The sequence below is a fragment of the Pleurodeles waltl genome, chromosome 11 (genome assembly GCF_031143425.1).
Source record: "Pleurodeles waltl isolate 20211129_DDA chromosome 11, aPleWal1.hap1.20221129, whole genome shotgun sequence".
NCBI lineage: Eukaryota > Metazoa > Chordata > Amphibia > Caudata > Salamandridae > Pleurodeles > Pleurodeles waltl.
The window spans coordinates 691,077,979-691,104,178 of record NC_090450.1 but is presented as its reverse complement, the minus strand read 5'-3'; the positions used below and the strand labels follow the sequence as shown (position 1 = coordinate 691,104,178).

General features: G+C 44.1%; 2 protein-coding genes across 10 annotated transcripts in view; one reads left to right on the top strand and one right to left on the bottom strand.

The window, feature by feature from the left end:
* The window catches only part of DUSP11 (dual specificity phosphatase 11), a 117,169-nt gene extending 115,684 nt beyond the window's left edge, over positions 1-1,485 (bottom strand). For 4 of the 7 annotated variants that reach the window (XM_069214217.1, XM_069214218.1, XM_069214222.1 and 1 more), the window contains exon 1: positions 1,197-1,394. In XM_069214217.1, the coding sequence (XP_069070318.1) occupies positions 1,197-1,225 (29 nt within the window). In that variant the 5' untranslated portion in view covers positions 1,226-1,394. Of the gene's footprint in view, positions 1-1,138 lie in introns of all 7 variants that reach the window. The other 3 variants (XM_069214223.1, XM_069214221.1, XM_069214220.1) reach the window with 3 other exon arrangements.
* Positions 1,486-1,521: 36 nt separating this feature from the next.
* The window catches only part of STAMBP (STAM binding protein), a 131,828-nt gene continuing 107,149 nt past the window's right edge, over positions 1,522-26,200 (top strand). Inside the window, exon 1 of one of the 3 annotated variants that reach the window (XM_069214216.1) lies at positions 1,522-1,565. Coding sequence is in view for 1 of the 3 variants with exons in the window: in XM_069214213.1 (XP_069070314.1) it covers positions 2,153-2,192 (40 nt within the window). In the remaining 2 variants the exon portion in view is untranslated. Of the gene's footprint in view, positions 1,566-1,961; positions 2,193-26,200 lie in introns of those variants that run through there. The other 2 variants (XM_069214214.1, XM_069214213.1) reach the window with 2 other exon arrangements.

Below are 26,200 nucleotides of genomic sequence, written 5' to 3'. Positions count from 1 at the left end.
TGCTGAGAAAAAAAAAAAAAGGAAGAACCTTCAGGAGCTTCCTTCTCTCTCCCGGCAAAGACCCAAGAAAGACTGCATTGCGTGCAGGGACCGAGCACAGAGAACAAGCAGGAGGCGCTGAGGTCTTAGAAGTCAGTGAGGCACGGGGAAATGTTCATGTTCAAGTTCAGCAAGCGTGTAGAAGCAATAAAGGAGCAATGCGGAGTCATAGAAAATCTCGAAACTGATAACTTTATCCACGGGCTGCGAAACAAAAGGCATTGTGAGGAAAGCAGTAGAAAGATGAATTTCTGGAGTAGTGAGGATAGTGTGGTCTCTGCTACCTGTGTGAGCCAATCGAAGCCCGTATAGGACTACAGCACTCCCATCAGGCGTTGGCCACGGAGCAGTACTGTTTGTTTTTTAAGGGAAGCTCCCTGAATGTAAGGTGTGGGTATTTGCAAAGCATGAGGCTGAAATTACTTTGGGGGGGGGCGGGTGGCAGAGAAACAAATGAATGAGAGCAACATTTGGGGGACACAATGGCGACAAATGGAGAAGACATGCGCTCGTGTGAGATGATTCACACAATAGTTGCTAAAAAAGATTTGTTGAAGAATAGAAGGAGCCTTCCATAGAAGTAGTAAACAGGCTACGCTCAATGGGAGAGCCAAAAACTTGTTGGACGACTTAAACAAAAAAATACTATAGAAACTTGCAAATGTGAGTGACAAAACGCAAGCCAATGTTTAAAAAAAAGGACGTATTTGATCTATAGTTAAGCTTTCAGCATGTCCCCAATATGTCTCTGAAACCAGACAATTATGCCATCTGGTAACCTTCGACCTAAAAATGCATGTAGGACGTGTGAAAAAGGGGGAAAAAACAGCCGGGAGGTATCTCTGCCTGGAGAGGACTTCACAATAGCAAAGACTCAAGCACTCTAACTTTGTGGGGTTTCGTTTACCAATCTCATGCAATAATTAAGTAGTAATCCTTGTTAAACATTAGGGAATACAGCTTAAATAACAAACGTGAAAACATGGACTTGTAAATGAAAAGTCCATGACTGGAGTATAATATCCATGTGGTAGCACACCCCTTCATCTCTACACCCATCCATATTTTAATCATTCGTCTTTAGATCTAATTAACTCACGATCATGTCCACTCATCATGCCCCTCGCCTCTTCTTTTTCAGGGTAAACGCACAGTACCTTTCGGGCAGTTTATTCATCTTCCCCATTCGAACGTTGCTCAAACTCCTTCTTCCGGGGCCTTGAGCTACTATCGCCCTTTCGCTCAAGGCCCCGAGGGCAAAACGCCACAGATTCAAGGCCAAACCGGACACAATAACAGCAGGCTCGATCTCTCCAGCGCCGGTTCAAGTCTAGCCACACCGCACTTTCGCCTATGGGTCGCACAGCCATGACGTGGCCGGAAACAAACAAGAACGAAAGGGAAGTTTTGATACGCCATTTTAGAGTGGTCTAGTTATTTAAATGAGTGCCAGCTTAGTCGTCATGTAGGAACCCTAACGCGCGCCGCCATATTGGAATGACAATTGGTAGCCGACGATTTCTAAGGTTTGTCGTGATACAGTTTGCCTTATTAGAAATCTGCCAACAGTGTGGTGGTGATGTATTACAACGATTTTAACGACATTGTAAACATAATAATTCAAATTAGTTTTATAGTGGGAGGTTCAGCATTGCCGGCGTCAAAAAGTACAACTAAAGGATAAAATGGACGGTTCATCAAAGCGTTGATACCAACTTTCATGCAACGTGTTAGTTGGAGCTCGCTCTAGTCGGGTAAATGGCAGGAATGGAAATTCTATTTTGGACTTTTATTTGAAGCGGTGAAATAATTCCGCTGTAAAAAGTGCCATACACTAGCTAAAATTACCGTTAGACCCTTCTACTTCAATATGGCCGACACACTCACCTAGTAGAACCCATTGTGTGGTTTACAGTTCTCTGTTTCCATGCCTACTTACAGGTCTTAGTATTCCTGTCAAATGATGTCTAGCCATGGGATTAGCAGGGAGTTTTGTGGATGGGCTCTGCTTTCTTCTTTGGTAACGTCATATTCGAGAGACCCGGAAGCGTCAGGGAGTGACCACGGTCCATCTCAGTCTGGCAAGTCCGACAGAGGTTGCGGGCAGTAGTTAATGGTGAGCAGGTATTCTGAGCGATTGTCGGTCACTGTAGGTGGGTACCAAAGGAGTGGCAGTGAGATGATGAGGCGTTGAGATACTGAACAAGAAGGAAATAATGTAATGAACAATTGAGAGTCTGCGAATGTGGTATTTGTTGGTAAACCAGTGGCCCGAGAAGAAATCGAAACAGTCCAGGGACTAATCCTTTTGAAGAAAATCGAGAGTTGCAAGTAGGAACGTTGAGATGCTAAAATGAAAGTTTAAGAGGATGGCCACTGTAAGTTCCACGGGAGCCAAATTAAGATCACCGAGGTCCAAGACCCAGAAATGATTATTTTCGTTAAGCTGTAAGGAAGAAACACCTATTTCTTTCTTACACAGTGTGATGAACCTTTTTTTGTTTCTGGGATATTCCGATCAAAGTGTCATGAGCTAAGAAAAAACGATTCTACATTTGCCAGGTTTCAAGCCTTTTCTCAGAAATGGTAAAAGTAAGTAAGTACATTTTATTAGCATAGTTAATTAAAACCAATTTTAAAACTCATCACATCGTCGGGGTAATACATGCTCACACGCTCTCTAGTTAGTGATTAAAAACATACAGTATAAAAAAACGGTAAAAATATTCCCTTGTAGTGTTAAGTAACGTGCCTCTTGATTGCGCACAATCCGGGTGAATTGACTCCGCTTGGTAGTCATAACACTTAAACTTTTCTTAAGAAGAGTCCAAGAGCGGGGACTTAAAGACAAGACCTCTCATGTAACCATGTATATAAAGTAACAGTACAATCTAGTTAGCAATACTAAAGTGCCAACAATATCAGAATGGCTGGGAGCATAGTTTCCTGGGTCCTCAATCTAAAATACTCGAATACACCACTAAGTAGACGTTAACCCTATTACTAGTCTTTGATATATCACCACCCGCCCGGTTTCCTATGATATGCCGAATGACTTCCCATCAGCATAAGCCCATAGGCATTTGAAACGGCAGCACCCCGATCCATCATAGCTTTGCGCTACCATTTCTGTAATGTTTGACAGTTCAGAAATGGTATAAATAAAGGACATTTGAGGAGTATTGTGTTTGCGACTGATTTTTGATTGCTATTTTTTTTGTATAGCACAGTAATCACCACATATCTGGATTCTTCGTGTTTTGTACAGACATCGACCTGCAGTTGTGATTTAACCAGCAGAGGTTCAATAATGGGGGCTACTTAATTTCTTAAACACATTATTGCGAGTGGGTGGTTTTGATAGTGTGGTTTATCCTCACGGAAGTGCTCTGATAAGGGTTTGGAGCGTGTAATTGACATTTCAACTTGTGAATGTCAAGTGTATAGTGAGTGGGTTGTCTCGTTATTTTGGTTCGAATGGGGTTGCAGGTCTTGAAGCACTCCAGTTGACCTTTGTCGTCTATGGCAGTGTTGTCGTGTAGGAGAAATTGATCTTGTTCCCTTCCAAATGACCTGTGGGGTTCTGCGTCAGAATTTCTAATTTAGTGTTGGTGGATTTTTTTTGTTTCTCATCAGGTTGTATTCTTGCACCCCAGGCTATAGTTCCACGCTATTGTTTCCAATTGATACGTGGCACCATGATTTTTTGTTTAAGTACTTCCTTGTAGTTGTCACAGTTCTTTTTATATTTGGCACTCTTCATTGTTCTTGGAGACAACATCCATATTTTGTTGTATCTGCCATATTCCATCCAAATGTCTTTTACCATCTATGTCGCCAGTGCATAGCTTCCAAGGTTTCAGATTTCTATGTGTGACATTTTCATAATTTAATGTGAGTGACATTTAAACGACTATGAGTGAAACTTTCTCTCTACTAAAATCATACAATGAAGTCCATGGAAACATATATATATATATATATATATATATATATATATATATATCAGAAATTACAACCATTTGAGCATCGAGAAACTCAAACTCTGCAGCAGGTGCTTTTAAAGCTATTAATTCTAAATAATCAGCACCCTCCACCCCAACCTCAGCACCAGGTGCGGCTGAACCACAAGTATTAAAGGGATGTCTGTGACAAAAGCAGAAACCCTCTGATCTATCCACATAAAATACAGTTTTGTAATATGCTGATGGACTTTCTTTACAGCTGGCATATCAAACTCAGTTGCATAACAAAGGAACCCCCCTTTACTGGGGTGAGGAGTGGAGGGGGTGAGCTCCAGGGGGTCCCCTCAGCAGAGCACCTGGAGTGAGCGAGTCCCGAGAGGGGCCCCCTCCGTGTTCTTTGCAGGGGGCCTCCCTCCAGTATCCTTATGCCACTGATTAACCCTCTACGCTACTTTATGGTGAGAGTGAAAACTGCTAATAGACAAACATTTTTACAGTCTCTGAGAGCCATGCTATGTGAATGCCATGGTGAATGCTGGCCCTCCAAGCCTGGCAAGCGCGATCAGACCCACCTGGCAGACTATCATTCTTGTAAACTTTTCTCAACAAATTGAACTCCAGGGCAGCAGTGCACTGCACAGTGTGCAATAGTTAAGTCTCTTAAACACAACAGGCATAGGTGGCATGGAGTTTTTATTTTTTTATTTTGTAATCAATCGGCCCTTCTCAATTTGATAATAGTCCGGGTTGAGTCCTTACACTCACATTTACTGTCATCACGTTTTTTTTAACCATACCAGCGGATACCACTATTAAAGGTAGCGATTACCGGTAGTCCATTAGGTATTCTTAACAGATCTGGATCCCACAATTATCCAGTAGCTTTTATCTAATAACTCCTGCCAGTGTAGGTTTACTGTGAGGTTGAGTCTGCCCTGGCAACACTGTCCTACCAGGGTGGGGAGAGATGGTCAATGATGAAGCATGACACGATTAAGGGTGTGAGAACACCTCTTCAATAAAGGGGAATCCCCAACCGACCAGCCACATTAACTTAAGGTCCCTGTCCTGTAAGTGTGGGCTACTATCAAATTGAGAAGGGCTGATTGATCAATAAAACTCTCAGTGCCACTCCATACCTGTTGTGTTTAGTATTGTTGCGATTGAGAAGTAGTGTGGGGTGTGTCACCTCTCATCTCACTCCATGTGTTAACTCAGTAGTGAAGTCTGTCACACAATCCGCATTTCTTTGCTCAAAGAGCGCTAATTATAGCGGTGCTCCCATCTCTTGCTTTTCAGCTTCAGGAGGTGTTATAAATGCGTGACTTAGTATTTTAGTGCAGTGATGCGGACCACCACATTAAAATGTGTTAGTCTAACCCCTGATGCATGCTACCTGGCAGGCCTCCCTGTGCTCATTGTCACTGTCTACCTTTTTCCTGTTCCACAAGAGTATTATCAGAGGTTCCTACTCTTCAAGGTATCATGTTTCCTGCTTTTTATCCCAAGAGTCCTGTTCTTGATATTCTAGAAGCAGCATTCCTGAGAGTGATATCTAGATGGATTGATGGATCAACCAGGCAGCTATGTATCTATCCAGTGATATAATAAGTCATTGCCTTGCTGTCCATAGCTTATGAGTGATACTCCTGCTCTCTGCAACAGGTAGCACAGTGGGCAAGATAAGCTGAGTAAGGGGTTGATCTTTCATTGGTAAATATCTGTACTGTCTGGGATAGTAGTGTTGACTGTAACAACCGTGGGAGATGTCTATTGCAGGTGGGAGTTAACTCTGCTGTCTGAGTGAGTTAGGATTAGGTCACCCAAGTAAGATGCGGGTCAGTTGTCAGTGACAACTAAATAGGCAGCCTATTGGATCTACCTCTTGAGGGGTGCAAGTTTTTCCCTGCACCTTTACTGGTGGGTTTTGAACTGTGTCCAGAAAGACTTCAGTGATAGGTTGACCTTGCTTCCTACAATAAAGATATGGCCTACCTCTGTATTCCTTTATTTTCTGTCATGTTTTGCTGGCCCAGAAGTAGGACTTGATTGGACACAAGGTTTTGGGGACCACAGTCTACTAACTCATTGTGACAGTTCCCCTATAACCTGGATGTCAAGTAGCAATGGCTCCTGTGAAGTATATGTACTTTGTTTTGATTCGGTACTCTAAAAGTTTGGGTAATCTGCCACTGTATTGGATGTAAATTGATCTCTTTGGCGTATTCAGTGTTCACCTTTTATTTGGAAAAGCTTTACAAACCTGTGCGGAGGAAGGTCCAAATGCAAAATTCGTAGGTGTTTCCCCTGGAAGGGAAGATGTTACGTCCTGAGGATTGAAGAAGACTTGCTGCTGCTGCAACCTGAAAGAAGAGGCTCCTTAGCCTGTGGAGACCTTGGTTCAATTCATCCAAGCCCAGATCCAACCTGACAATGGACTGTCTTGAGAACCTTCAAATAGTGGAAGGTCACAGAGGATAGAGATTAGTTTTGGCCGTCCATCTCAGCCAGTTGTGTGAACGGAAAGCAGAGGACTCCATACAACAGCGAACTGTGCAGTTGCAGTAGTGCTGTGAAAGAAGAGCACCACAAGAGCCTTCCGCTACTGTCGTCTTTCCCCACTCGAAATTGCACAACAGTGTGTTTAATACAGTCCAACCATGATCCTGTGCCTGGCAGAACTTTACGTCATGAGATCCTGGGACCTCCCTGTACCAAGCATCATTTTCCAATCAAGTCCAAATCTCCCTTCCTGTTTTAGTCAGATACTCTACTCTACTCTGAGAGACATCTGCCCTCTACTTCTGAAGCACCCAAACAGTACTTTGTCCAAATTAAGACCTCAAACTTACTTAGATATATTTGTTCTTGCCACCCACATCTGGCTTCCAGAGCATCGCCAGCACTGGGATTAAATCCTACAGAAGTGACTAGCGAGTCACCCCGCTTTAATCTAAATATCATTACCATCATCATCTAAAAAACTCAGTAATCAACAATGCTATGAGCCCTGTAACTTAGCTAGGTATATGACACTGCACTTTGGATAAATCAAGTTTACCCCCATGCATATATTGTCCAGTTAAGTTAATGATAGATTATTATTAGATATCTGCCCATGCTAATAATGCACTGCAATACTTCATGTGTCGCTAGGATGGAATGAGACGCTGGTAGAATAAGCACAGTATCTTCTCTACTTTCAATTTCATGAGTCCCTTCTCACTGTCATACTCCTTCTGTGTGCTTGATCAGTACATAGTGCCAAGATATATAGCAGTGAGGACACATGAATCTTATGATACATATAGCCCCTCATTCTGATTCAGCCCTCCATAATACCGCTCCGCGGTCAAAAGACCGCAGAGGGTATTATGAGTGTTTCCCTGGGCTGGCGGGCGGTCTCCAAAAGACCGCCCGCCAGCCCACGGAAAAACTCCCTTCCCACGAGGATGCCGGCTCGTAATCGAGCCGGCGGAGTGGGAAGGTGCGACGGGTGCTACTGCACCCGTCGCGTATTTCACTGTCTGCTACGCAGACAGTGAAATACTAGCGGGGCCCTCTTACGGGGGCCCCTGCAGTGCCCATGCCATTGGCATGGGCACTGCAGGGGCCCCCAGGGGCCCCACGACAATCCTTACCGCCATCCTGTTCCTGGCAGGCGAGCCGCCAGGAACAGGATGGCGGTAAGGATTGTCAGAATCCCCTCGGCGGCGCAGCGAGCTGCGCCGCCTTGGAGGATTCTTAGGGGCAGTGGAAAACCGGCGGGAGACCGCCGGTTTTCCCTTTCTGACCGCGGCCAAAGCGCTGCGGTCAGAATGCCCAAGGGAGCACCGCCGGCCTGTCGGCGGTGCTCCCGCCCCCGTTGGCCCTGGCGGTTCTCTACCGCCAGGGTCATAATGAGGCCCATAATGTAGCTTCTTTGTACCCGGCCAGTTTCTGTGTAACACTTTAACACTTTAGGGTACTAGACAGATTTTCAGGATATATTTTAGACATCCAGTTTGGTACAAGGACTCCCTGTTCACTTGGCCCCTCCTAATGTCACCCCTGAAAAAATGGTTAAACGTTTAAAGCCGTGTTCCTGGAGACCACGCTGTAGCAAGTTATCTATAACCTGTCTGGTGCTTACCAAGGAGCACTTTAATTGAACAGGGAAAGAGGTTGTGTTATTGTAATCATACAAATGCACTTTAGAAAAGATTGTAGGTGTGTGAATTACGCTGCACCCAATAGTGCAGAGCTTTAAACCCTTAGATTAGATCAAGGGCTTTGTGTGCTGAAGGATATGGAGTTGTTTCAGAGCCTGCGTTCTTTCGCCTGTAAAATATACCTTGCGCTGATGCAAGGCATCAGCTCATGAACATTGTGCACAAAGTGCGACAAGTGTGATTAAGAACCTGCTAGGCTGGGCTGTTGGAGAAAGGTCAGGAGTGCTCCATTTAATGTTGTTGTTGAGGAATGTGTTTTTTCTCTTATTTGTAGTTTCCTGTGGAAAGGCAAGTTAGAAGAAGACTTGCTTTCACGATCAGGCAAATTTCAAAGTGTAGCTACTTTAAGAACCAAACCTGCTAACGTACCTGGCAAGTTTAAATCGGGGCCTCAATTAATTATAAATCACAATTTTATTTTATTTAATTAACAGTTGTGTAGAGTAACATTCTCTATTTTTAAAAAAAATGTTACAAATATAGGGGAATGGGGGTTGTGGCTAGCAAGATGACCAACTCTAAACCATAGCCCCTGGCCCACTGACAGCATCCTGCAGCAACCCTGCTGGTTCCAGTGCCGATGAGGACTGCAGCAGCTTTGGGACACACAGGAGCGCATTTCTACACCTCTAGCGCCTGCCTGTGTCCCCTGGGAGCAGTAACAGAGCCAGAGCTGTGTTTGCCTGGGAGAGGGGCCAGGTGACACGTAGCGGCCCTGCTGGCAGGAAACCACACCTGAGACACATCGTGGCGATTTGCAGACTATTGCTTGCCCGCTGCCCTTCCTGAGTGGACTCCGTCCTGAAAGTGCTGGAGTTCCCGATCTGAGCCCACGTGGGAACTGAGTTGCGCTCCGCAGCAGCGAATCTAAGATGGTGGCGCTCAGGACCTGCAGAGGCCTCCTGCACAGATGGAGCTTCGGCGACTGGTGCAGCTGCCAAAATTGGAGTGGCAGCTTGGAATCCTTTGTGCCTGGGGCCTTTTATCTGCACGGCGAGCACTGGACCGGCCCCCTGAGGGGCCCAACTGTCGGTGGAGGAGTACATTGTAGGGAAAAGAAGCAAGTTGGGACTGCGGCCTAAGTTAGACTCGGCAAGTCCCCTGCTGAGGAGGCCTATGCAGATGGAGTAATGTGCCTCCTCACATTGGTATTATCCTTGGTGGAGTCTGTGTGCAAACTGGGCAGTGGAGGTTGCAGGCCTGGAGGGCCTCTGTGGGGCCTAGGAGGAGACTTGTTGGGCACACAGGGGCCACCTGTGTGATAGTGTTGAGCACTACTGAGCGGGGACTGCTCCTAGCTTGGGTCTATTGTCCCTGGGGATAACCCCCTCCCCTTGCCCAACCCTTCGCTTTCTGCTGCAAAAAGGGGCTGTTCTGTGGGGGCACTGGCTTGAGGAAACTGATTGGCGGCCTGTTGGCTGTTTCTGGCTGATGTGGGGCCACCCCCAAAACCCCTGAGCCCACTGCCTAAAAGATCATCACTCGACACCGCAAGAGTGGTGCAGCCGAGGGGCCCGCACAGACCTTCTGGGTGTGGCTGGGCATTGGTGGTTGGAGCACCTCCCTGAGGGAGGAGCAGAGATCAGGACTTCCAATGTGCAGGGACCAACAAAACCGGTGCTGTTTGTGGACTAACATTGCTGAGGTACGGTGAATACTCGGACAGAAGTAGGAGATTGAGTGGTGGGGCACCTCACTGCATGGTTGCTGGCACTACTCCTGGACATCTGTAACTGTTATTCACTGGATATTTGGTCAAGGATGGTGGACGCTTGGGCTCCACAGTTTATGGTGACTGACCCGCCCAATGATATTATGTCTAGAAGTGAAAAATGACAAAAAATGACTTATTGCGGGCAGACAGGTGATTGGTCGTGAATCCCTTGGTGCAATGGGACGGGAGCGCATGAAGTGGCCACCAAACAAAAGTTGACCAGTTCATGGCTACAGGGCCTTGGGGAGGGGGATGCTGCCTAGTCATGGATCTGGCCTACATGTACCACAAGGCCCCCCGGGAGCACAGATCCTGGCTCCGATTTAGGCCTTGAGTGCAAAGGTTCAGGCAAAAATGGACACTGTATCCTTTGAGGTTAACCTGTTTCAAGTCAACCTCAGGAAGGTGGCGGAGTGCTCCTTGGAAACAGAAAAATAGATCCAAAAACTCTAGGAGGAGGTGACACTTTTTTGTACTGCAGTTGCCAAGTTAACTACGCAGCCGCACAGGTTGGAGATGCGAGTAGGGGACGCAGAGGGCCACTCCAGCCACAGTAATCTGTGTTTTGTGAAATTCCTTTCAGTCCCAGTTTTTGTCTGGCCATGTACCACTACTTCTGGAATACGGGGGATGTACTGAGAGGCCGTGGTCCGGTTGTGGAGACTCCACTCTGAGATATTGGAGGATCTGGGCTTCATCGACGAGCTTGGGGATGGTCTTGCAGGCTACTTTGATTCCAATTGGGGATCCACTGCGAACCACAGAACAGAATGGGGAGCTCTAAAGGTGGTGGTGCGGCATGACTGCCTCTCGAGGGTTGGTGGCATCCGGCGGAGACTACAGAGAGATGTCATGGAGAGTGAACAGGTTTTGGCTCGCCTCAAGTGTCTAGATGCAGTCCCACAGGCAGACCTGGGGACCTCTTTGTAGCAAATCGTAAGGTGGCTGAACTGTGGGATAAAATCGACCGCTACACCTGGAAGGAGTATCGACAGAGGGAGGGAGATAAGTCAGGAAGTATGTTGGCCTGGCTGCTCCGGAGAGAGCGAGACCTCTTCTGTTGATACTGTCCCTAGTTGGCCAAGACTGCTCTAGAGCATCGGACCAGTTGGGGATCAATAAGGTACTCTGACCTCATATGGTGCAAGTGTATGAACACTTGACTGCGGGTACAATGTACACTATGAGGGCGTTTTTGGACATAGTGGTGCTTCCAGTGCTCACTGAAGTCCAGAGGGAGCAGGGGGCAGGGGAGCATTGTCTGGAGGAAGCCACTGTGGCTCCCCGGGACATGCCGAGTGGGAAGTGCCCGGGCGGTCTCCCAGTTGAATTTTATCTGACTTATTTGGCACTGCTTGAGGTATTGCACGAGGCCGGGGACAGGATGCACTGCCTCCAGCCATGCAGGATGCCTTTATAGTTATGATCCCAAAACCTGAGAAAACGTCAGAGGACCTGGGGTCATACAGCCTGGTATCAATGCTGGGCGTTCACACAAAGGTATCCTCAAGGATACTGTCAACCCAGGCGCAGCCTGTGGCTGCTGGCTTGGTAACGGAAGACCAATGCGATTTCATAACTGGGCAGGGAACAAATATGAATCTACAACACCTTTCCCATGTAATTTACACAGTGCACTGAACTGTTTTGGAGGCTGCCCTAGAGGCGCTTGATATCAAGAAGGCATTTGACACCCTGGTCTGGGAGTACTTTTTGGGAGGTGCTTGAGCACATGTGTGTTGGAGAGGAGTGTCTTTCCTGGGTATGCTTACTTTATGTGAAACCCACCATTCTGGTTCAGATGGGACCTATTGTGTTGGGACAAATACAGGTATGGTGGGGCACGAGGCAGTGTTGTTTGCTGTCTTCACTGCTGTTTGCGTTATCGATGGAGCTGTTGGCCAGGAGATTATGGCGGGACCTTGCAAAATGGAAAGTTAAGACTGGAGATTCTCTCCACGTGGATTTTGGTATACACAGCCTCTTTCTGTTATGGGCATAGTGGCCATGAGTAAGATGGTCTTCCTCCCTAGGTTCTTGTATATCCTCCAAAATGTGTTCTGCTCAATACCTAGGACCACTTTTCGGGCTCTGGATAGTCTACTGGTCTCACTGGTTTGATCGGGGCTTAGGAGTCAAGGGCACCCTAGGCCTCCTGGATCTGAAACTTTATTACATTGCTGGGTAATTGAACATGCTGCATTGTGGTGTCCCAAAGGGGACAAAAGAGAGAAGTTCCTACTGGTGGAGAAGAGAGAACTGCCTAGACTATTGATGAGTGGCTTACACGTTGCGGCGGATGTGCTATATTTTGTACGTCAGATGGCCAAAATCTGGGAGCTGACAGTTAAGAGTGTAATAAAGAGGCCCCCTTATGCTAAACTGCTTCCGATATGGTGGTTGCGACCTTTTCACAATACTACGGAACTGATGGGCATGTCCTAGTGGAACGTGAGTGGTTGCCAATATGCGTGAAATATGGACCAAAATGAGGTGTTCCTCACAATAACTGAGGCTACAGATTTGTTTCAGTTGTGGCCTGAGCAGTTTTTGCAGTACGCAAAGATGTCCAACATGATCCAGGAGATGTGAACAGATTTTCCAGCCGAACCAGTGGTATCCCATGTGCTCACGCTGATGTTAGACATAGGGATCAGGTGAGGGTTTGATCTCCCACTTGTACAGGGCACTGAAAGGGGACAGACAGCTAGACTTAGAAGGGACCCGTCTGGGCTGGAATGCAGTGTTGCGGGAATCAGCTAACGGATGAGGAATGGAAATGTGCATGGGCGCGGACCGGGATACATGTAGTAATGCACAATTTAGGCTAACACAGTTTTCCTATCTGCTTCTTGCCTATCTCACGCCACAAAGACTGCCCATGATTTTTCCGACTAGGTCTAATGGCTGCCCTAGGTGTGGAGGTACACCTGCACAGTTCATTCACATGGCGTGGGAATGCTCTAGACCGGGGTTATATTGGACTGAGGTGGTTGACACATTACACAGGGTGATGGCTCCCGGAGTGGAGAAGGGAATGAAGCACTGCCTGTTGGGCTTGCCACCACACCAGGCTAAAGGGAGTAAGATGAGGTGTTGCTTTGCCTTGCTTGGTGTGGTGCTAGCAAGGAAGTGTTCTGCCGTTCACTGGGCCAGCTCTGCGCCACCGACACTGATTTGCCGGCTAGCGGGTCTAAAGCAATGGGCCATGGCAGAGAAATGTAAGCTGAAAAGAGTGGGACAGGATCCGTATGCAGAGAATTGGGAGGAGGGCATGATTGATTGCCTAGATGCGAATAACTGGGAGTCTGAAGAGGGCCTAGATCACCAGGAACGGGACAAGGAGGACTCCGTTAGTGTTGGGAGCAATGCCAGCTGGGAGTTGGAAATGCAGGCAATGGATGGCACTCAGATTTTATAGCTGTGTGAGGGGCTGGAGAGACAGTTGCGGCTAAGCGTGCAAGGTGACAATTTTTTTAACCTCTCTCTCTTCTGGGACACAGTGACTGCAGAATCCTGAGTAGTGCTATGCCACATCAATGCAACACTGCTACACAGTTGTATTGTTGGCAAATTGCTGTGACTGTTAACAAAACTGTTTTAAAAACATTAAGAAAAAAACAGGGGAAGAAAATGTAGGTGTGCTAGTTCCATAATCAGCAACATTGATGGAAGTGAATTTTTGTAATTATTTGTTTAATAAACCACTTCCATCTTTATTCGGATTAATCTCTAGCTTCGCTGAATTAGCTTTCCCCCGCATAGTAGCCCATGGTCTGGAAACCATGCAACTTGATGGCCTGTGTCAGAAAAGTGTAAGCAGTGCTTAATTTATAAAAGAATGAGCGCTGGTGCCCAAAGTTCTCTTCGGAAGCCTGCGGCCAGTGTCATTAAATGTCCTTGTGACGAATACCAAGGCTACGTAGTCTTAAATCCACTTCAAGCCTCTTTAATACCCCACGAGACACTCCCTGCCTCTTTATCTCTCTCTTGCAGGTCCCTTCTTTCACCCTTTGTGAAGTTTTTCTGTGTTTCTCTTCATCCGCCTTTCCGCTTTGTACCTTTTTTCCCCCCTCTGTTTCTTTCAGTAAATGTCTGATGCAAAAACATAAGTGCCTGTCCTCAGAAATGAGTGCTGGTTGTAATCACCGGTTCAAGTTAAGCATGGAGTATAAGTAAAGACAGTGTAAGTAAGTAACCATAGTCAGGCTGTTCATAGTGCAAGTAATTGTAGAAACTATTGATGTCAAAAGCAGGCCTGGTTTGAGGTCACAATGACCTACTACCAGCCATATGCATGTTAAATTGCATGATGTTGATATAGAGTACATGCAAGGATTGCCTTGAGGTCTTATTGGCAGTCATCCAGCAGGGGGCAACTAATATCCAGTGTTTTCAATCTTTGGGGAATGATTTACCCAACCAACATGCATGATAAAATATTTGTGTCTTTTCGTAGTGAGACATTGCCAAGGTAGCGAAAATTATTTTCAGCAAGGAGACTGCATTGAAATAATAAAACAAGTACTTATATCTATATATCAAGGTGGTCTCCAAGATGTGAAACTGGCATATTGCAGTTCCTACTAGCTGATTCAAAAACAGGAAATTAATTTACACAGGACTCAACTGCGAACCAAGAGTACAGCCTCATCTGATCCAAAAAGTTTTTCCAGATTGCATAAATGTTGATGTAGTAAACTCGGAAAGAAAACTGGTGTGTATGGTTCTGAAGGGAAAAGAGTAATTTCTACATATTTTGGTATTGATCTGGAAGTAAAATCTTCTATGAATAAATATAAAAAACATGCCTTTATGAGGTATGAAATCAAAATTGTAATTTACAGGGCATTTCAAGTTATAGGCCACTGAAGAAGAAAAGCAAACTGAAACCTCTTAATAGGAAGAGGGGTTTAATGCAATTTGTCAAAGTTCAAGTGCTAAAATTATCCCAAGTACTCATATAAAAAACAAGTGAACTTTTTCACCCAAAATAATGAAATAACATTGGTTTTGCTCATCTCTATTTTAGTTAAGTATCACACACTGGAGTCGAAAGAGTCTGATTGAAGAGATGGGATTGACATGTCACAGTATAAAGATTAGAAGAAGAATTGTTGAAGTTTGATTTGTATCTGGTCTTGGGAATGTGCTGGCCCGACTAAGGGACACATAGCCTAGGAAAGTGCTAGGCTTCTGTTCTGTCTCATCAACCTTACTAAATGTATTAATTAAAAGAGAGGCTAATTTGCAGCTGTTAGCAATTCAGGCTAACGCTAGCTTACTTTCTTAGGACGGGTCTAGGCATTTTTTGTTTTTAGTTTATCAAGCTAGGAGGAGATTTGACAGGGAATGCTGTATCCTTCCTTGGAAGCTAAGCCAAAGTCAGAGTTGCCTGAGATATAATAATAACACTGTTATATTGTTGGAATTTAAACTAATAGCAAACCAGGTTGTCAGAGGCTAATAGTGGAGTGAAGACGATATTTCATAGTGATAAATGGCAGCAGAAGCTTTGTATAACTAGCACATTAAACCCGGGAAGTTTAGGCTACTTGTAAATAGTCACAGCCAAGCCTTGACAACGTGCTCTGCTTTGCTTCAGACTGAGAGTGAACGAAGCTAAAGAATGCGAAGATTGCAGCACACTTAGTCCGAGTAATGAATTTATTAAGGCACTTCCCAGGTTTCTAATACAGATATACGAAAAGAATAACATGAGCATTTAATTTGAATGCAGCAACACATGTGAAGCTACTAAAATAATCACAGCAATTGAATAATAATAATAAAAGAAAATGCAGCACATCAACAATGAATATATATATATATATATATATATATATATATATATATATATAGTGACTACGTATATTTATGCATGCACACAGTAGAGCTAGATATTAAGAATTAAAAATACATTACCATGGGGATCGAATCCAACATCATCCTTGTTTGCCAACCTCCAACTGTAGAACCCAGAACAGCTGAGACAGGAGGAATTTCCCCAACGGGACTCTGATCTTCCTGAGCAGTGCGTCCACCCTCAGGAATGAGTTCCTTCTACCTCAGTGTCAAGCTTCCCCACCTTATATACCTTAAACAAACTTAAGAGGTGGGTTCTAGAAACACCCCTCCCATTGAGTACGTTATGAAATTCAAGTGCTGGCCGTACGGGGTCAGTGTTGAAAAAACACGCAAGAGATTGGCCAGGTCCCAAGGTGTCCTTCCAAGACCGAGCTGTACCTTTCTCTATCATAAACATTATAATTTCTTCTCCTTGTACACTCTTATCAATGTTACATCCCCCATATTATGTTCCATTCTGTGGTGAGAAAAGCGAAAACACATTAACAAGCTGTGCATGAAAAAATACCTGCCCCATTAATGTGACTGCATTTGAAGCAAAGCACAAAATGGAGTCAGTGGTCAAGATGGAGTCAGTGGTTAAGTATAGATAGCATTACACAACCACAATTGAGCATATGAGTTCAGAGAATGAGAGGATGAAATGCCTGTTTTCCCTGTACTGTGGTCACCTACACAAGACTGCTCATCCCAATATGTAGTGGACATAGAAGAGAGAAATTTGCATCAAGCAGCTGGCCTAAACAGTCTCCTATGGAGTTGGTGTCCGGATCGGTGGGTAGCGCTGCTGCTCTGCCCTGTTGCAAGTAATGGTGTTGTCCCTGACTCCTGACTAAGCAGCAACATATTTTCAAGATGGGGTCTTGTCAAAATCCTGTTTTTTATTGACTGCTATACCTGCTTGATTCCATAGCCAAAGTGTTTGCTGAGATTAGTCTCAACCATTTAAATTTGAGTGTCCCTCGTTTTGTTCAGTTAATATCAGTTGAGGAAGCAGTAGTTCAACTGGATTTCTCTATAGTAGACCACTGCGTGTTGTTATGGAAGCTTGCAATAAGGGTCATGAAGCATCAGAATGGTTTGTACTGTTGCTTTGTGTATTTTAAAGTAGTTTTTAGCTCGTTTGATCAGACAGCTATAGGAAACTAGGAAAATAACTCCTAGTTTAACATCGTCAAACGTTTACACAGTATAACCCAGGACTAAGTAAGATTAGTGATACAGGTAATATTTCCTGATAGCAGTTAATAATACGTTACATAAGGCTGTGTGTTGGTGGTAGCTCTGTTCTGTTTATTACAAGCTGACCTCCCATCGAAACTACCTCTGTAATTCATGTTCTTCTAGCACAGCGGATAAGGACATAGGCTGCTTATAATATGCTGAAGACCTAACACCAGTAGACCTACATAGCTATCCTTTGCTTGTTTTGGGCAGTTAAATTGACATTTCATTAAACTGAATTGTGCCTTTAAATCTACATCCAGTGGCTATTCTTGAAGCAATGAGACTAGAGCTACAGACCACTTAATGTAGTTTGTTGGCAAAAGCCTAAATCATTAATTATTTTATCAGGGGTGGGAAATTCAATTTCAGGAACATTAATATATTTGATATTTATCCCACTATTGAATTCTGCTACAAAAGTACTAATTCACTTAAAAATAGATCTCTTAACTTTCTAATACAGCCTCACTACCTTTTGATTATTCATTTAAGCTGAGAAAACATATCCTGCAAACAGATGTTTTTTTTTTTCGTGAGTTGTCAACACATTTATGATTATTTCAAGGGGAAGCAATCAATAGGATCGCCATGGCCTCCTCTGAGAAGTATTATGAGCATAACACACCTTCATGGTTTCCATAGGGAAGATTGAGAAATCAGTGATTTAAATTAAGTTGAGGTCTCAAAACTGCATGGTACATTAAAGGATTCATGAAGTGTAAAATTAGCCGTGGGTAAATGCTGACGCATTGTGCATTGTAAATTTTCTTTGATCCTCTTCTCCTCCTGGGCTGCCTTTTGCATAGGAAGCAGTTCTTGCAACTGATATATTTTTTAAGTAGGAAATTCTCTCCAGTTTAACTGCAGTGCCTTTATTAGAATTGTGGTCAAGTTATGTTATGCTTTTGTTTAAATAGCATTTTTACTGCTTATGTATTAATAATTCTATTTAATATTTTATATTATATGTTCTGAGAGGCATGGGCTGATAAACTACGCTTTAATTGATTAAGCTGGTATAACTGCCAGTTCCACACTCACATTACCAACACACATTCCAAGCACTCACCATCACTTGGGCTGGCTGTGAATGGCCATATAAATTTCAGAAGAACTTTACATTCTACACCATAATACAACTGATATATTGACATAGGATTGACAGAGAGATGAGAGGTGTCATTTGAATATGTTCTCCAAAAAGGAAGACCTTTGAGGCCAGGGTCAAGCGTGTGAAGATAAGAGCATTCTAAGGAATGTTTGCAAGTAGGGCAAAGGACCAAACCAAAAGGAGGTGCAGAATGATACTAATACATGTAAGTGGTGGTTATCGGATCAGAAGTTCAGGTAGAGCATAGTGTAGGCAAGAAAAATGAGGATGGAAAGTAGTAATTGCACCATCTTCCAAACTTCTTCTTTTCCTTGTATTTTTGTGAGGCCTGGTTCGTACTCTTCCCTCTTTCTTAGTTCCATTCACTATTTAATCTTGAGCGTTCATTGTCACGTTGCTTTGTTTTTAACTTCTTTTTTATTTTGTTCATTTTCCCTTTCTAAATGTACTTTTCGTTATCAATACCAACTCTCTTCGCCCAAGCTGTGAGAGTGGGTAGCAAAACTCCAGTTTGCATTTTCATTGTCTCCACATTTGGTTTTACTTCTGTTGGTGGTGGGCTTACTTTGTTTTTTCAGAGATTAGTCGCGAATCCTTCTCACAGCCACTACTGCCTACTTAGAGCACCCCAAAATCTTTATTTAACCATAATGTTGGCATAGTCATGTGGATTGTCTGGCCTCTAAGTCAGCGGCTCTGCAGTGGTTTATGCCATTGCCTATGTTTTAATTCAATTTTGCCCAACTTCTTTTTCCTTGTATTTTGTGAGGCCTGTTCCCTACTCTCCCTCTCTTACTTCAGTTGATTGTTTTACTTTGAATGCTTGTTGTTTCTGTACTTTGTTGTTTTTAATTGTTTTTACTTCTTTTATTTACATTTCTTCCATTTTTGTTAACTTTTCATTTCCAGTACCCACTTTCGGTGCCTAAACTGAGAGTGAGACTGAGCTTTAGTTGGCAGTTTTGTAGGCCCCCACATTTAGTTTTACATCTGTTGCCGTGCTATACTGTTACGAGTATAGCCACGCCTAGACTACTAAGAGCTCTCCGTAAGCTTAGTTTATCATAATGTCAGTTAAAACCTCATACAGAGTGTGTGCCACAGGCAACTCATTCTGTATCTGAACGACTCCCATTGCCCAAGCCCAGAACCCTGACCCCTTTTGCCCCCTACACCCATCACAGTTGTCAAGAACTTCTGAGTCTCTGTGCCAGCCCCCACCCCCAGTTCTAGGCACATTCCTTTTTTATTTTGTGCTTTATCGGCTTTTTTGCCTCAGTGCAGGGTGGAGAAATATTTGGATCACATACTGTCTTAACTTATACCACCATACATCTTACGCCACACAAACTGTATGATTTTAGGTGATCTCAACATTTGGATAGATTACTTTGTGAGTGCAGAGATCAACTCTGTTCTTGACTTGTTTCTTCTCTTTATCTCTCCCAGTCATAGGGCTGTTGATGTCCTCGATCCTATCTCCTGTAAAGCCAATTTTACAATCACCACTAAGCCTACCCCTATGGCTTGGACTGACCATTTGAAAGTAAGCTTTCACTATCAAACTTCCTCTCCTTTCCACTTGCTTCAACCATTCTCCCTTACCTACTCCTACTAGAGATTGGTCTCATATCATGACTACCAGCTTCAGAAATGCCTTCTCTTCATCACATGTACCCTTTCATAATTAACAGGATGTCCATTGCACCTCTGAGCTACAACCCTGGATTAATTCTGCTCTTTATTTCATACCACTGCTACAAATGCTTCACTTCCATAGACTGTCTCATTTCATGCCTGGGTTCAGCTAAGGCTGGACAAAACTGCAAATCCTTGGAAAGAAAATGGTGTAATGGCATCGCTAAATCCTTCTACATCTTGACTACAGAAAAATATAACTCGAAAAGCACAGTGTCATTTTTTTCCCCCATAAGATTGAGCAGCAGGAAACAAGGTTCATTAAGTATTTGACATCGTTAGACGTCTCTGCAAGCTTTCTTCCATAACTACCACCCTCCAGCCATTGTTAAAATTAGATCAATGTCAATTTTGTTTTCTACAATGTGACTGAAAGAGTCTTGCTTTTGAGCTTTCTTTCTCCAGTATTGAACTTGAACTGCTTGCTGATAAGCCACTTGATCTTCCTGACTTATCAGAATTTCAAAGGCCTTCACTTCAAGAAACTACCTTGCTAGCTCTCTCCATCACTTTGGCTTCTCAGTTAGATCTTTGTCTGGTGCATATTCTTACCTTACTTTTAAACACTGATAGTTCTGCCTCTTCGCAGTTCTTCCTTATATTCAGCTTAGTCCATATATACTGGAAACTGACTAGGATAGTTCTCCTTTTGAAGAAGCCCCCTGTGGACATCTTCTCCCAATAATCTCTAATTGCAGACCAAAATTGCTTTTGCATTGCCATCAGTTTCTTGAAAATGCTGTTACGACTTCGCTTCTTAAATGTATTGGCAAAATAATCTTCTTGATTGCACCCATTTGGGGTTTTGCTCCACCCCTGCACCTGAATTGACTTTGTTGGCTGTAGCAGATGATCTCTGAATGACTTTGGATAACAAATTTAAGGCTGCCCTCATACTGCTAGTTGCTATTGCAGCCTTTAATGTTGTCTCACAACTTGTTGATCACTAGTCTTCAGAAACGTGACATCTGCATTGAATCTTTAGCTTTGATCTCCTCTTTTTTTGTTTGCTAGCATAGAAGCTGCCCATCATGCTTCCTTCTGCACCCCCCCCCCCCCCCCCAAACGCCATTGACTATGGCATTCCCGTGGGCTCTTCTCGGAGCCCTACTCTTTAGGTCTGGTTTGACAGCACAGCTTACACTGAGCTTAGGCGGTCAACAGAAAAAAGAGCTTTAAGAGGCATTACTGGAGAAGAACTTTGGCTTCTACACATGAATTCCTTTAACTACAGTATTTGATTTGGGCCAAAGTTGTGTGATTTTGCTGAAAATGAGTGCTTATAATGCACTTCTATCTTTTTGGAAAGCTTATGCCGAATTCTGTAAGACTCAATTGGGTATAGTGACAACTAATCAGGGGTGTGGAACTCAACAAAATATCTACTTATCCATGGGACACGTTGCTTTATAAATCTACTTGCCCTGTAAAAAAAATCGACTTGTTCCTTTGGTGCAATGTAGAACAGCGACAACTTATGGCAGCAATCTCATTATGTAAGAGCTATAATAATAGCCACTCTGAATATGCCAGGGCTAATACTATAGTAGGGCTTGAATACAATTTTAAGCCCTAACTTATTTTACCACTTTTCTGCAGATCTACATACTGGGGCTAGAGGAAGCAGTAAGCAATAGTTCCAGGGCTCGAATGCCTTTGAGTCTGTGGCATGTTTTAAGGATTTGTACCAGCTCCCCTCTAATCTTTTCCCATACTGAGAAAGGTTGGAAATTTACTCCTGACAAGAGCAGAAGTAGACGTTCTTCCAGGTTTGGGAAAAAAAGTGGCTTGAGGGAAATTGAACTTGTAAAAACACAATAGTTTTTTTCATGAGCAAATCTATGCATGCATATTTGCTGGTGCTAAAATACAGTTCTCAAATATTTTCTAGGAATATGATTTCAGTCTACTTCTGTAAGTTCTTGTGAATTCATGAAAGCCACTAATGCAAAGACGTTCACCGCTTTTGTGACTTTCTTTAAAATTGGGTCCCTAATAAGGTCTGGCATTAGCCAAGACATTTTGTTTTTATTAAAATTCTGTTTCTCTCTCTATCCATCTATCGGCTGTCTTTACTGTGAGTGATCGCATTCTGCTCTTCCACAAGGAGGATATTGGCACACAAAGTAGTTTAGTTCGGTGCCAGGAACTACTGTGGCAATGTGTGCTTTTTGAGACCAACATTTTATTTTGTTGCTTTTTGCCGATGTTTGTTACAATGTCGAGGGCCTGGCAATTTCCCCCAGCTAAAAAGTTTTATGAAAGTAATGTGTAAACAAGATACACATTGACAAAACCAAAAGACTGACCACCAGTGTTGGATCAGTTGGTTTTGCCAGTGCTTGTTTATTGTCATGTTTCCCATAATCTTGTTGAAAATGGTTACACTAATTTTCCATTATGAAAAGTTTCTGAAAATACTATCACACACCAACACATTTTAATAAATGATTTTTCAAAGAAATAATACTTAACATTTCACAGTAATTTACCAAAACATTGTTTCTCCTACTTGCATTTTCTGAATATTTTATTTTGAAAGCAAAGAATCATCAATCTTGCTTACAAGCTTCTGCAAACATTTGTATCTTATCAGAGAGCATTCTGGAAGCATTATACGTAGCCTCATATTGTTACACTTTTCAAACTTACTTGTACACATTTCTTTACTGGAACCACTGTTAGTAGTGCAGTGTGATATTACATCGTTTATTTAGAGCGCTCACCCTAATCATATAGGCTCTGCATTAACAAACCATAAATACAAGTTTGAGCAGCATTAACATACTGACACAAATATTACCTTAACTACAGGCAGTTTCCTTCCCTGTAAACTTACAGCCAAAGTGTTTGTGCTGTATGGGGTTGGGCCTACTTGTCCCAAGGACAAAATAAACATGAAAACGTGTTGTCGTTGACCCCAAACAATATGTCCTGGGTGTCAGGCTATAGCAATTCCACACCCCTGCAACTAATGTTGCCATTTGTCAGAGCGCATAGGTCTGATCTGTTATTTTGAAAAGCTACGGCAAAGGAAGTAAGCTTGATTTATTTATTGCGAGAAACATATGTTAAAGTCAATAATCTTTAAGGGTACATCATTAATGCGCTGTTGTACATCCTGTGCACAGGTATTTTGTTACACTGAATCCCCTAGATTACCATAGCAAGCAACAATTTTGCTCCGGGATTATGTCTATGTTAGAACCACTGTCCCAATTCTGCGACTGGTTCCTCCAACCACTCGTGAAACAAATTCCCACATACCTCAAAGATACAACAGATGTGCTCTCCCTTATCAACACCCTAGAATTTGATAAAGATAGAGAACATCTCATGACACTGGATGTGGAGTCATTATATACTAATATTCCACAAGAGGCAACTCTAGAGGTAATCAGTGATCTACTAAATAGGGGCACCTGGAACTATATCACCCCCCCAGAATTTATCCTGGACCTAGCCCATCTGGCTCTTACCAGAAATTTCTTTGAGTTCGATAAAAACTTCTTTCTACAGATCCAGGGTACCTCGATGGGGAGCACCTTCGCACCCAGCCTGGCATGCCTATACGTTGATCACTTCGAAAAATAAATGGTCCTCACTGAAGAAAACCCATATATCAACCATATCAGGCTATGGAAAAGATATATCGATGATATCCTGATTATCTGGAGAGGCACAAGGGAAGAAGCAACCATCTTCATCACTTGGTTAAACACCTTGAACCCCTTTCTAAGATTCACAGCCACATTAGGCAACCCGGCAGTCTCCTTTCTTGACTTATTAATAACTGAAAGAAATGGCTCCCTTGTGACAGAAGTATATTACAAACCCACTGATCGAAACACTCTCCTTCAGTTTCAGAGCTTCCATCCACGCTCACTCAGGGAAAACCTCCCAGTGGGTCAATACCTCCATCTTCGGCGGAATTGTACTGAACTAACAGATTACAAAAAGCATGCTCAACAACTTACTGGCAAACTTCGAGCACGAGGATACCCGGATCACCTACTGAGGAGAGCCAACAAACGGGCCCGTGTGAGCCCAAGAGAGACTCTACTGCACCCAAGCAGTAGAATCAGTAAGGGGAACCCTTTGATCTGTGTGACCACGTTCAACCCAGTGTCCAACATGATCAAAAAGATAATAAACGAAGACTGGAAAATCCTCACCTCTGGGGGTCTCCCCTTTGAGATCCCTATGAATGCCTACAGAAAGGCAAAAAGCATTCGGGATATGATCGTACATACCCGCCCACGGGAACACTCCACCACGAGTAGACAAAAGACCCTCTGGGACCTTCCCCCTCCCAAAGGACACTACCCCTGCGGCAGTTGCAGTGTTTGCGCTTTTACCAAGAAAACCCTTACACTTGACCTGGGGTTACAAACACCCTGGGAACTTAGACAACTAACGAACTGCAACAGTAAAAACGTGGTGTACATGATCACATGCCCCTGTGTCAAGAAATACATCGGGATGACGACAAGAAGAGTGGGTACACGCATCTGCGAGCATAGAAGCACCATCCGTTGCAAAAGAGATGCCACAAGACTTACAGAGCACTATATCTCCAGCAATCACCATCCTGATCACATGCAGTGGGTGGTACTGGACCAATTAAAATCCACAACAACTAACGCTAAACACAAGCTCCTGCTATATGAACAGAGATGGATCTGGAGGTTGCGTACGGATACTTTAGGATTAAATGACAACATCCAATGGTCAGCCTTAGGCTGATGACCAGATACCAACATGATATCCTTCCTCTATGGGAGACCGTGTCAAATAACCCATTTAGGATCTTAAACTGTATTTGATAATCTTACTGACGACCCCTCATGTAATGGACCCTGAAATGCCCCACTGTGGGATTCACTCTTACCACCCTTGTTGTCATGACCTGGTGTTATAACCCGACCCACTAGAGTAGTTTCCCATACCCCTGGTAAAAAAGCGATTGTCACTCCTCCTTTCTTTTTTTTCTTTCTCCTTCTCCACTCCCTCTCTTTCTTTATCCTACGTCTTTACCTTTGCTGGGTTCCCCTTTCTTCCTGCCAACATACCCTCCCCCCACACCCCCCTTTTCTTTCCCCTTGCTCTCTCTCTAATACTTTCCTCCTTTCCTTCCTTTTTTCTCTTTTTCTGCTTTCCCTGCTTCCTCCATTCTATTCACCTCTCTCTCCCCCTTACCTTTCTGTTTTTCTTCCCCCCCCCTTTTTTTTCCACATCTTCCTTTCTCTTTCTATTTTTATTTCTATTCCTTTCGTCTTTATTTTTATTTTTACTTTATTCATTTTTCCCTCTGTTTTCCACCTGTGTTCTTTTTCACTCTTCTTGCCCCCCCCCTCTTTCCTTTGTGCACTTTGGCCCGGGGTTGCCCCCTCCGGGCGACCGGGCTTTTCCCATGTGACTCACTCTCCTAGCGTCCCATGGGTCTCAGTGGCGCGCCGCGTCACACGCGACGCGTCACTGCAGGACGCTTCTCCCATGGGACTCACTCTCCCAGCGTCCCATGGATCTAAGTGACGCACCGCGTCACACGCGGCGCGTCACTGCAGGACGCGCCCCCGTACGCGCAAGCAGCGCAACGTAGGGAGCGCTTTACGATCTCGACATGCGACTGACTGCGCGGGACCCCGCCCCTGAGTGGTCCCGCGGGTCGTCGCATTCCACCTAGACCTATCAGGGCCCTCCAGGCTCCCAACACGGCACAGCCCCGTTAGAGGGCTCGGCCGGTCGCTTGGGCGTGGCGCCCGACACACCTGATTTCATGTCCATCGGGCTCCGCCCCCAACGTCCGCAGCTTCATACTGATTGGCTGCATTTCCTCTTAAAGACCCGTTCAACCTCCTAGTCAGTACCAGAGCGGCCTGACTCCGGCATGTAGGTACCCCCCATGGTATTCCCTTTGGAGTGGTAAGTGTGGGCCTCCCTGGCCCCTTGGACTTCTCTATCCCTCTCTTTTCTCTTTCCCCGTTCCTGCTACCAGCTATCTCTTCCTCTGGTAAGCCAGGCTTTTACCTCTTCTTGAACCTCTTTCACGTCCTCTACCTCTTACTTCATGTGTTTTGATTTTGATTTTTACTCTGTTCCTTTCTTGTTTTGTTTGTCTTCTTTTTCTTTCCCTCTCCTCTTTCATCCACTCCTTTGCCCCTTTGGTCCCTTCCTTTCCTCAGCGCGCTATGCGCCCTCATTTGTTTTCCAATTCCTTGTCTCCCCCATGCTAAACTCTCGATCTCCTCAGAGTGTGACTACAAGGGAAACCCCCCCCCCCCGCACTAGCCAGACCAGAAGCAAATCGCCCCCCCTCTCCGGGGTAAGTCACTATTGCATGCGTGTGTGAGTGCTTTTTACATTT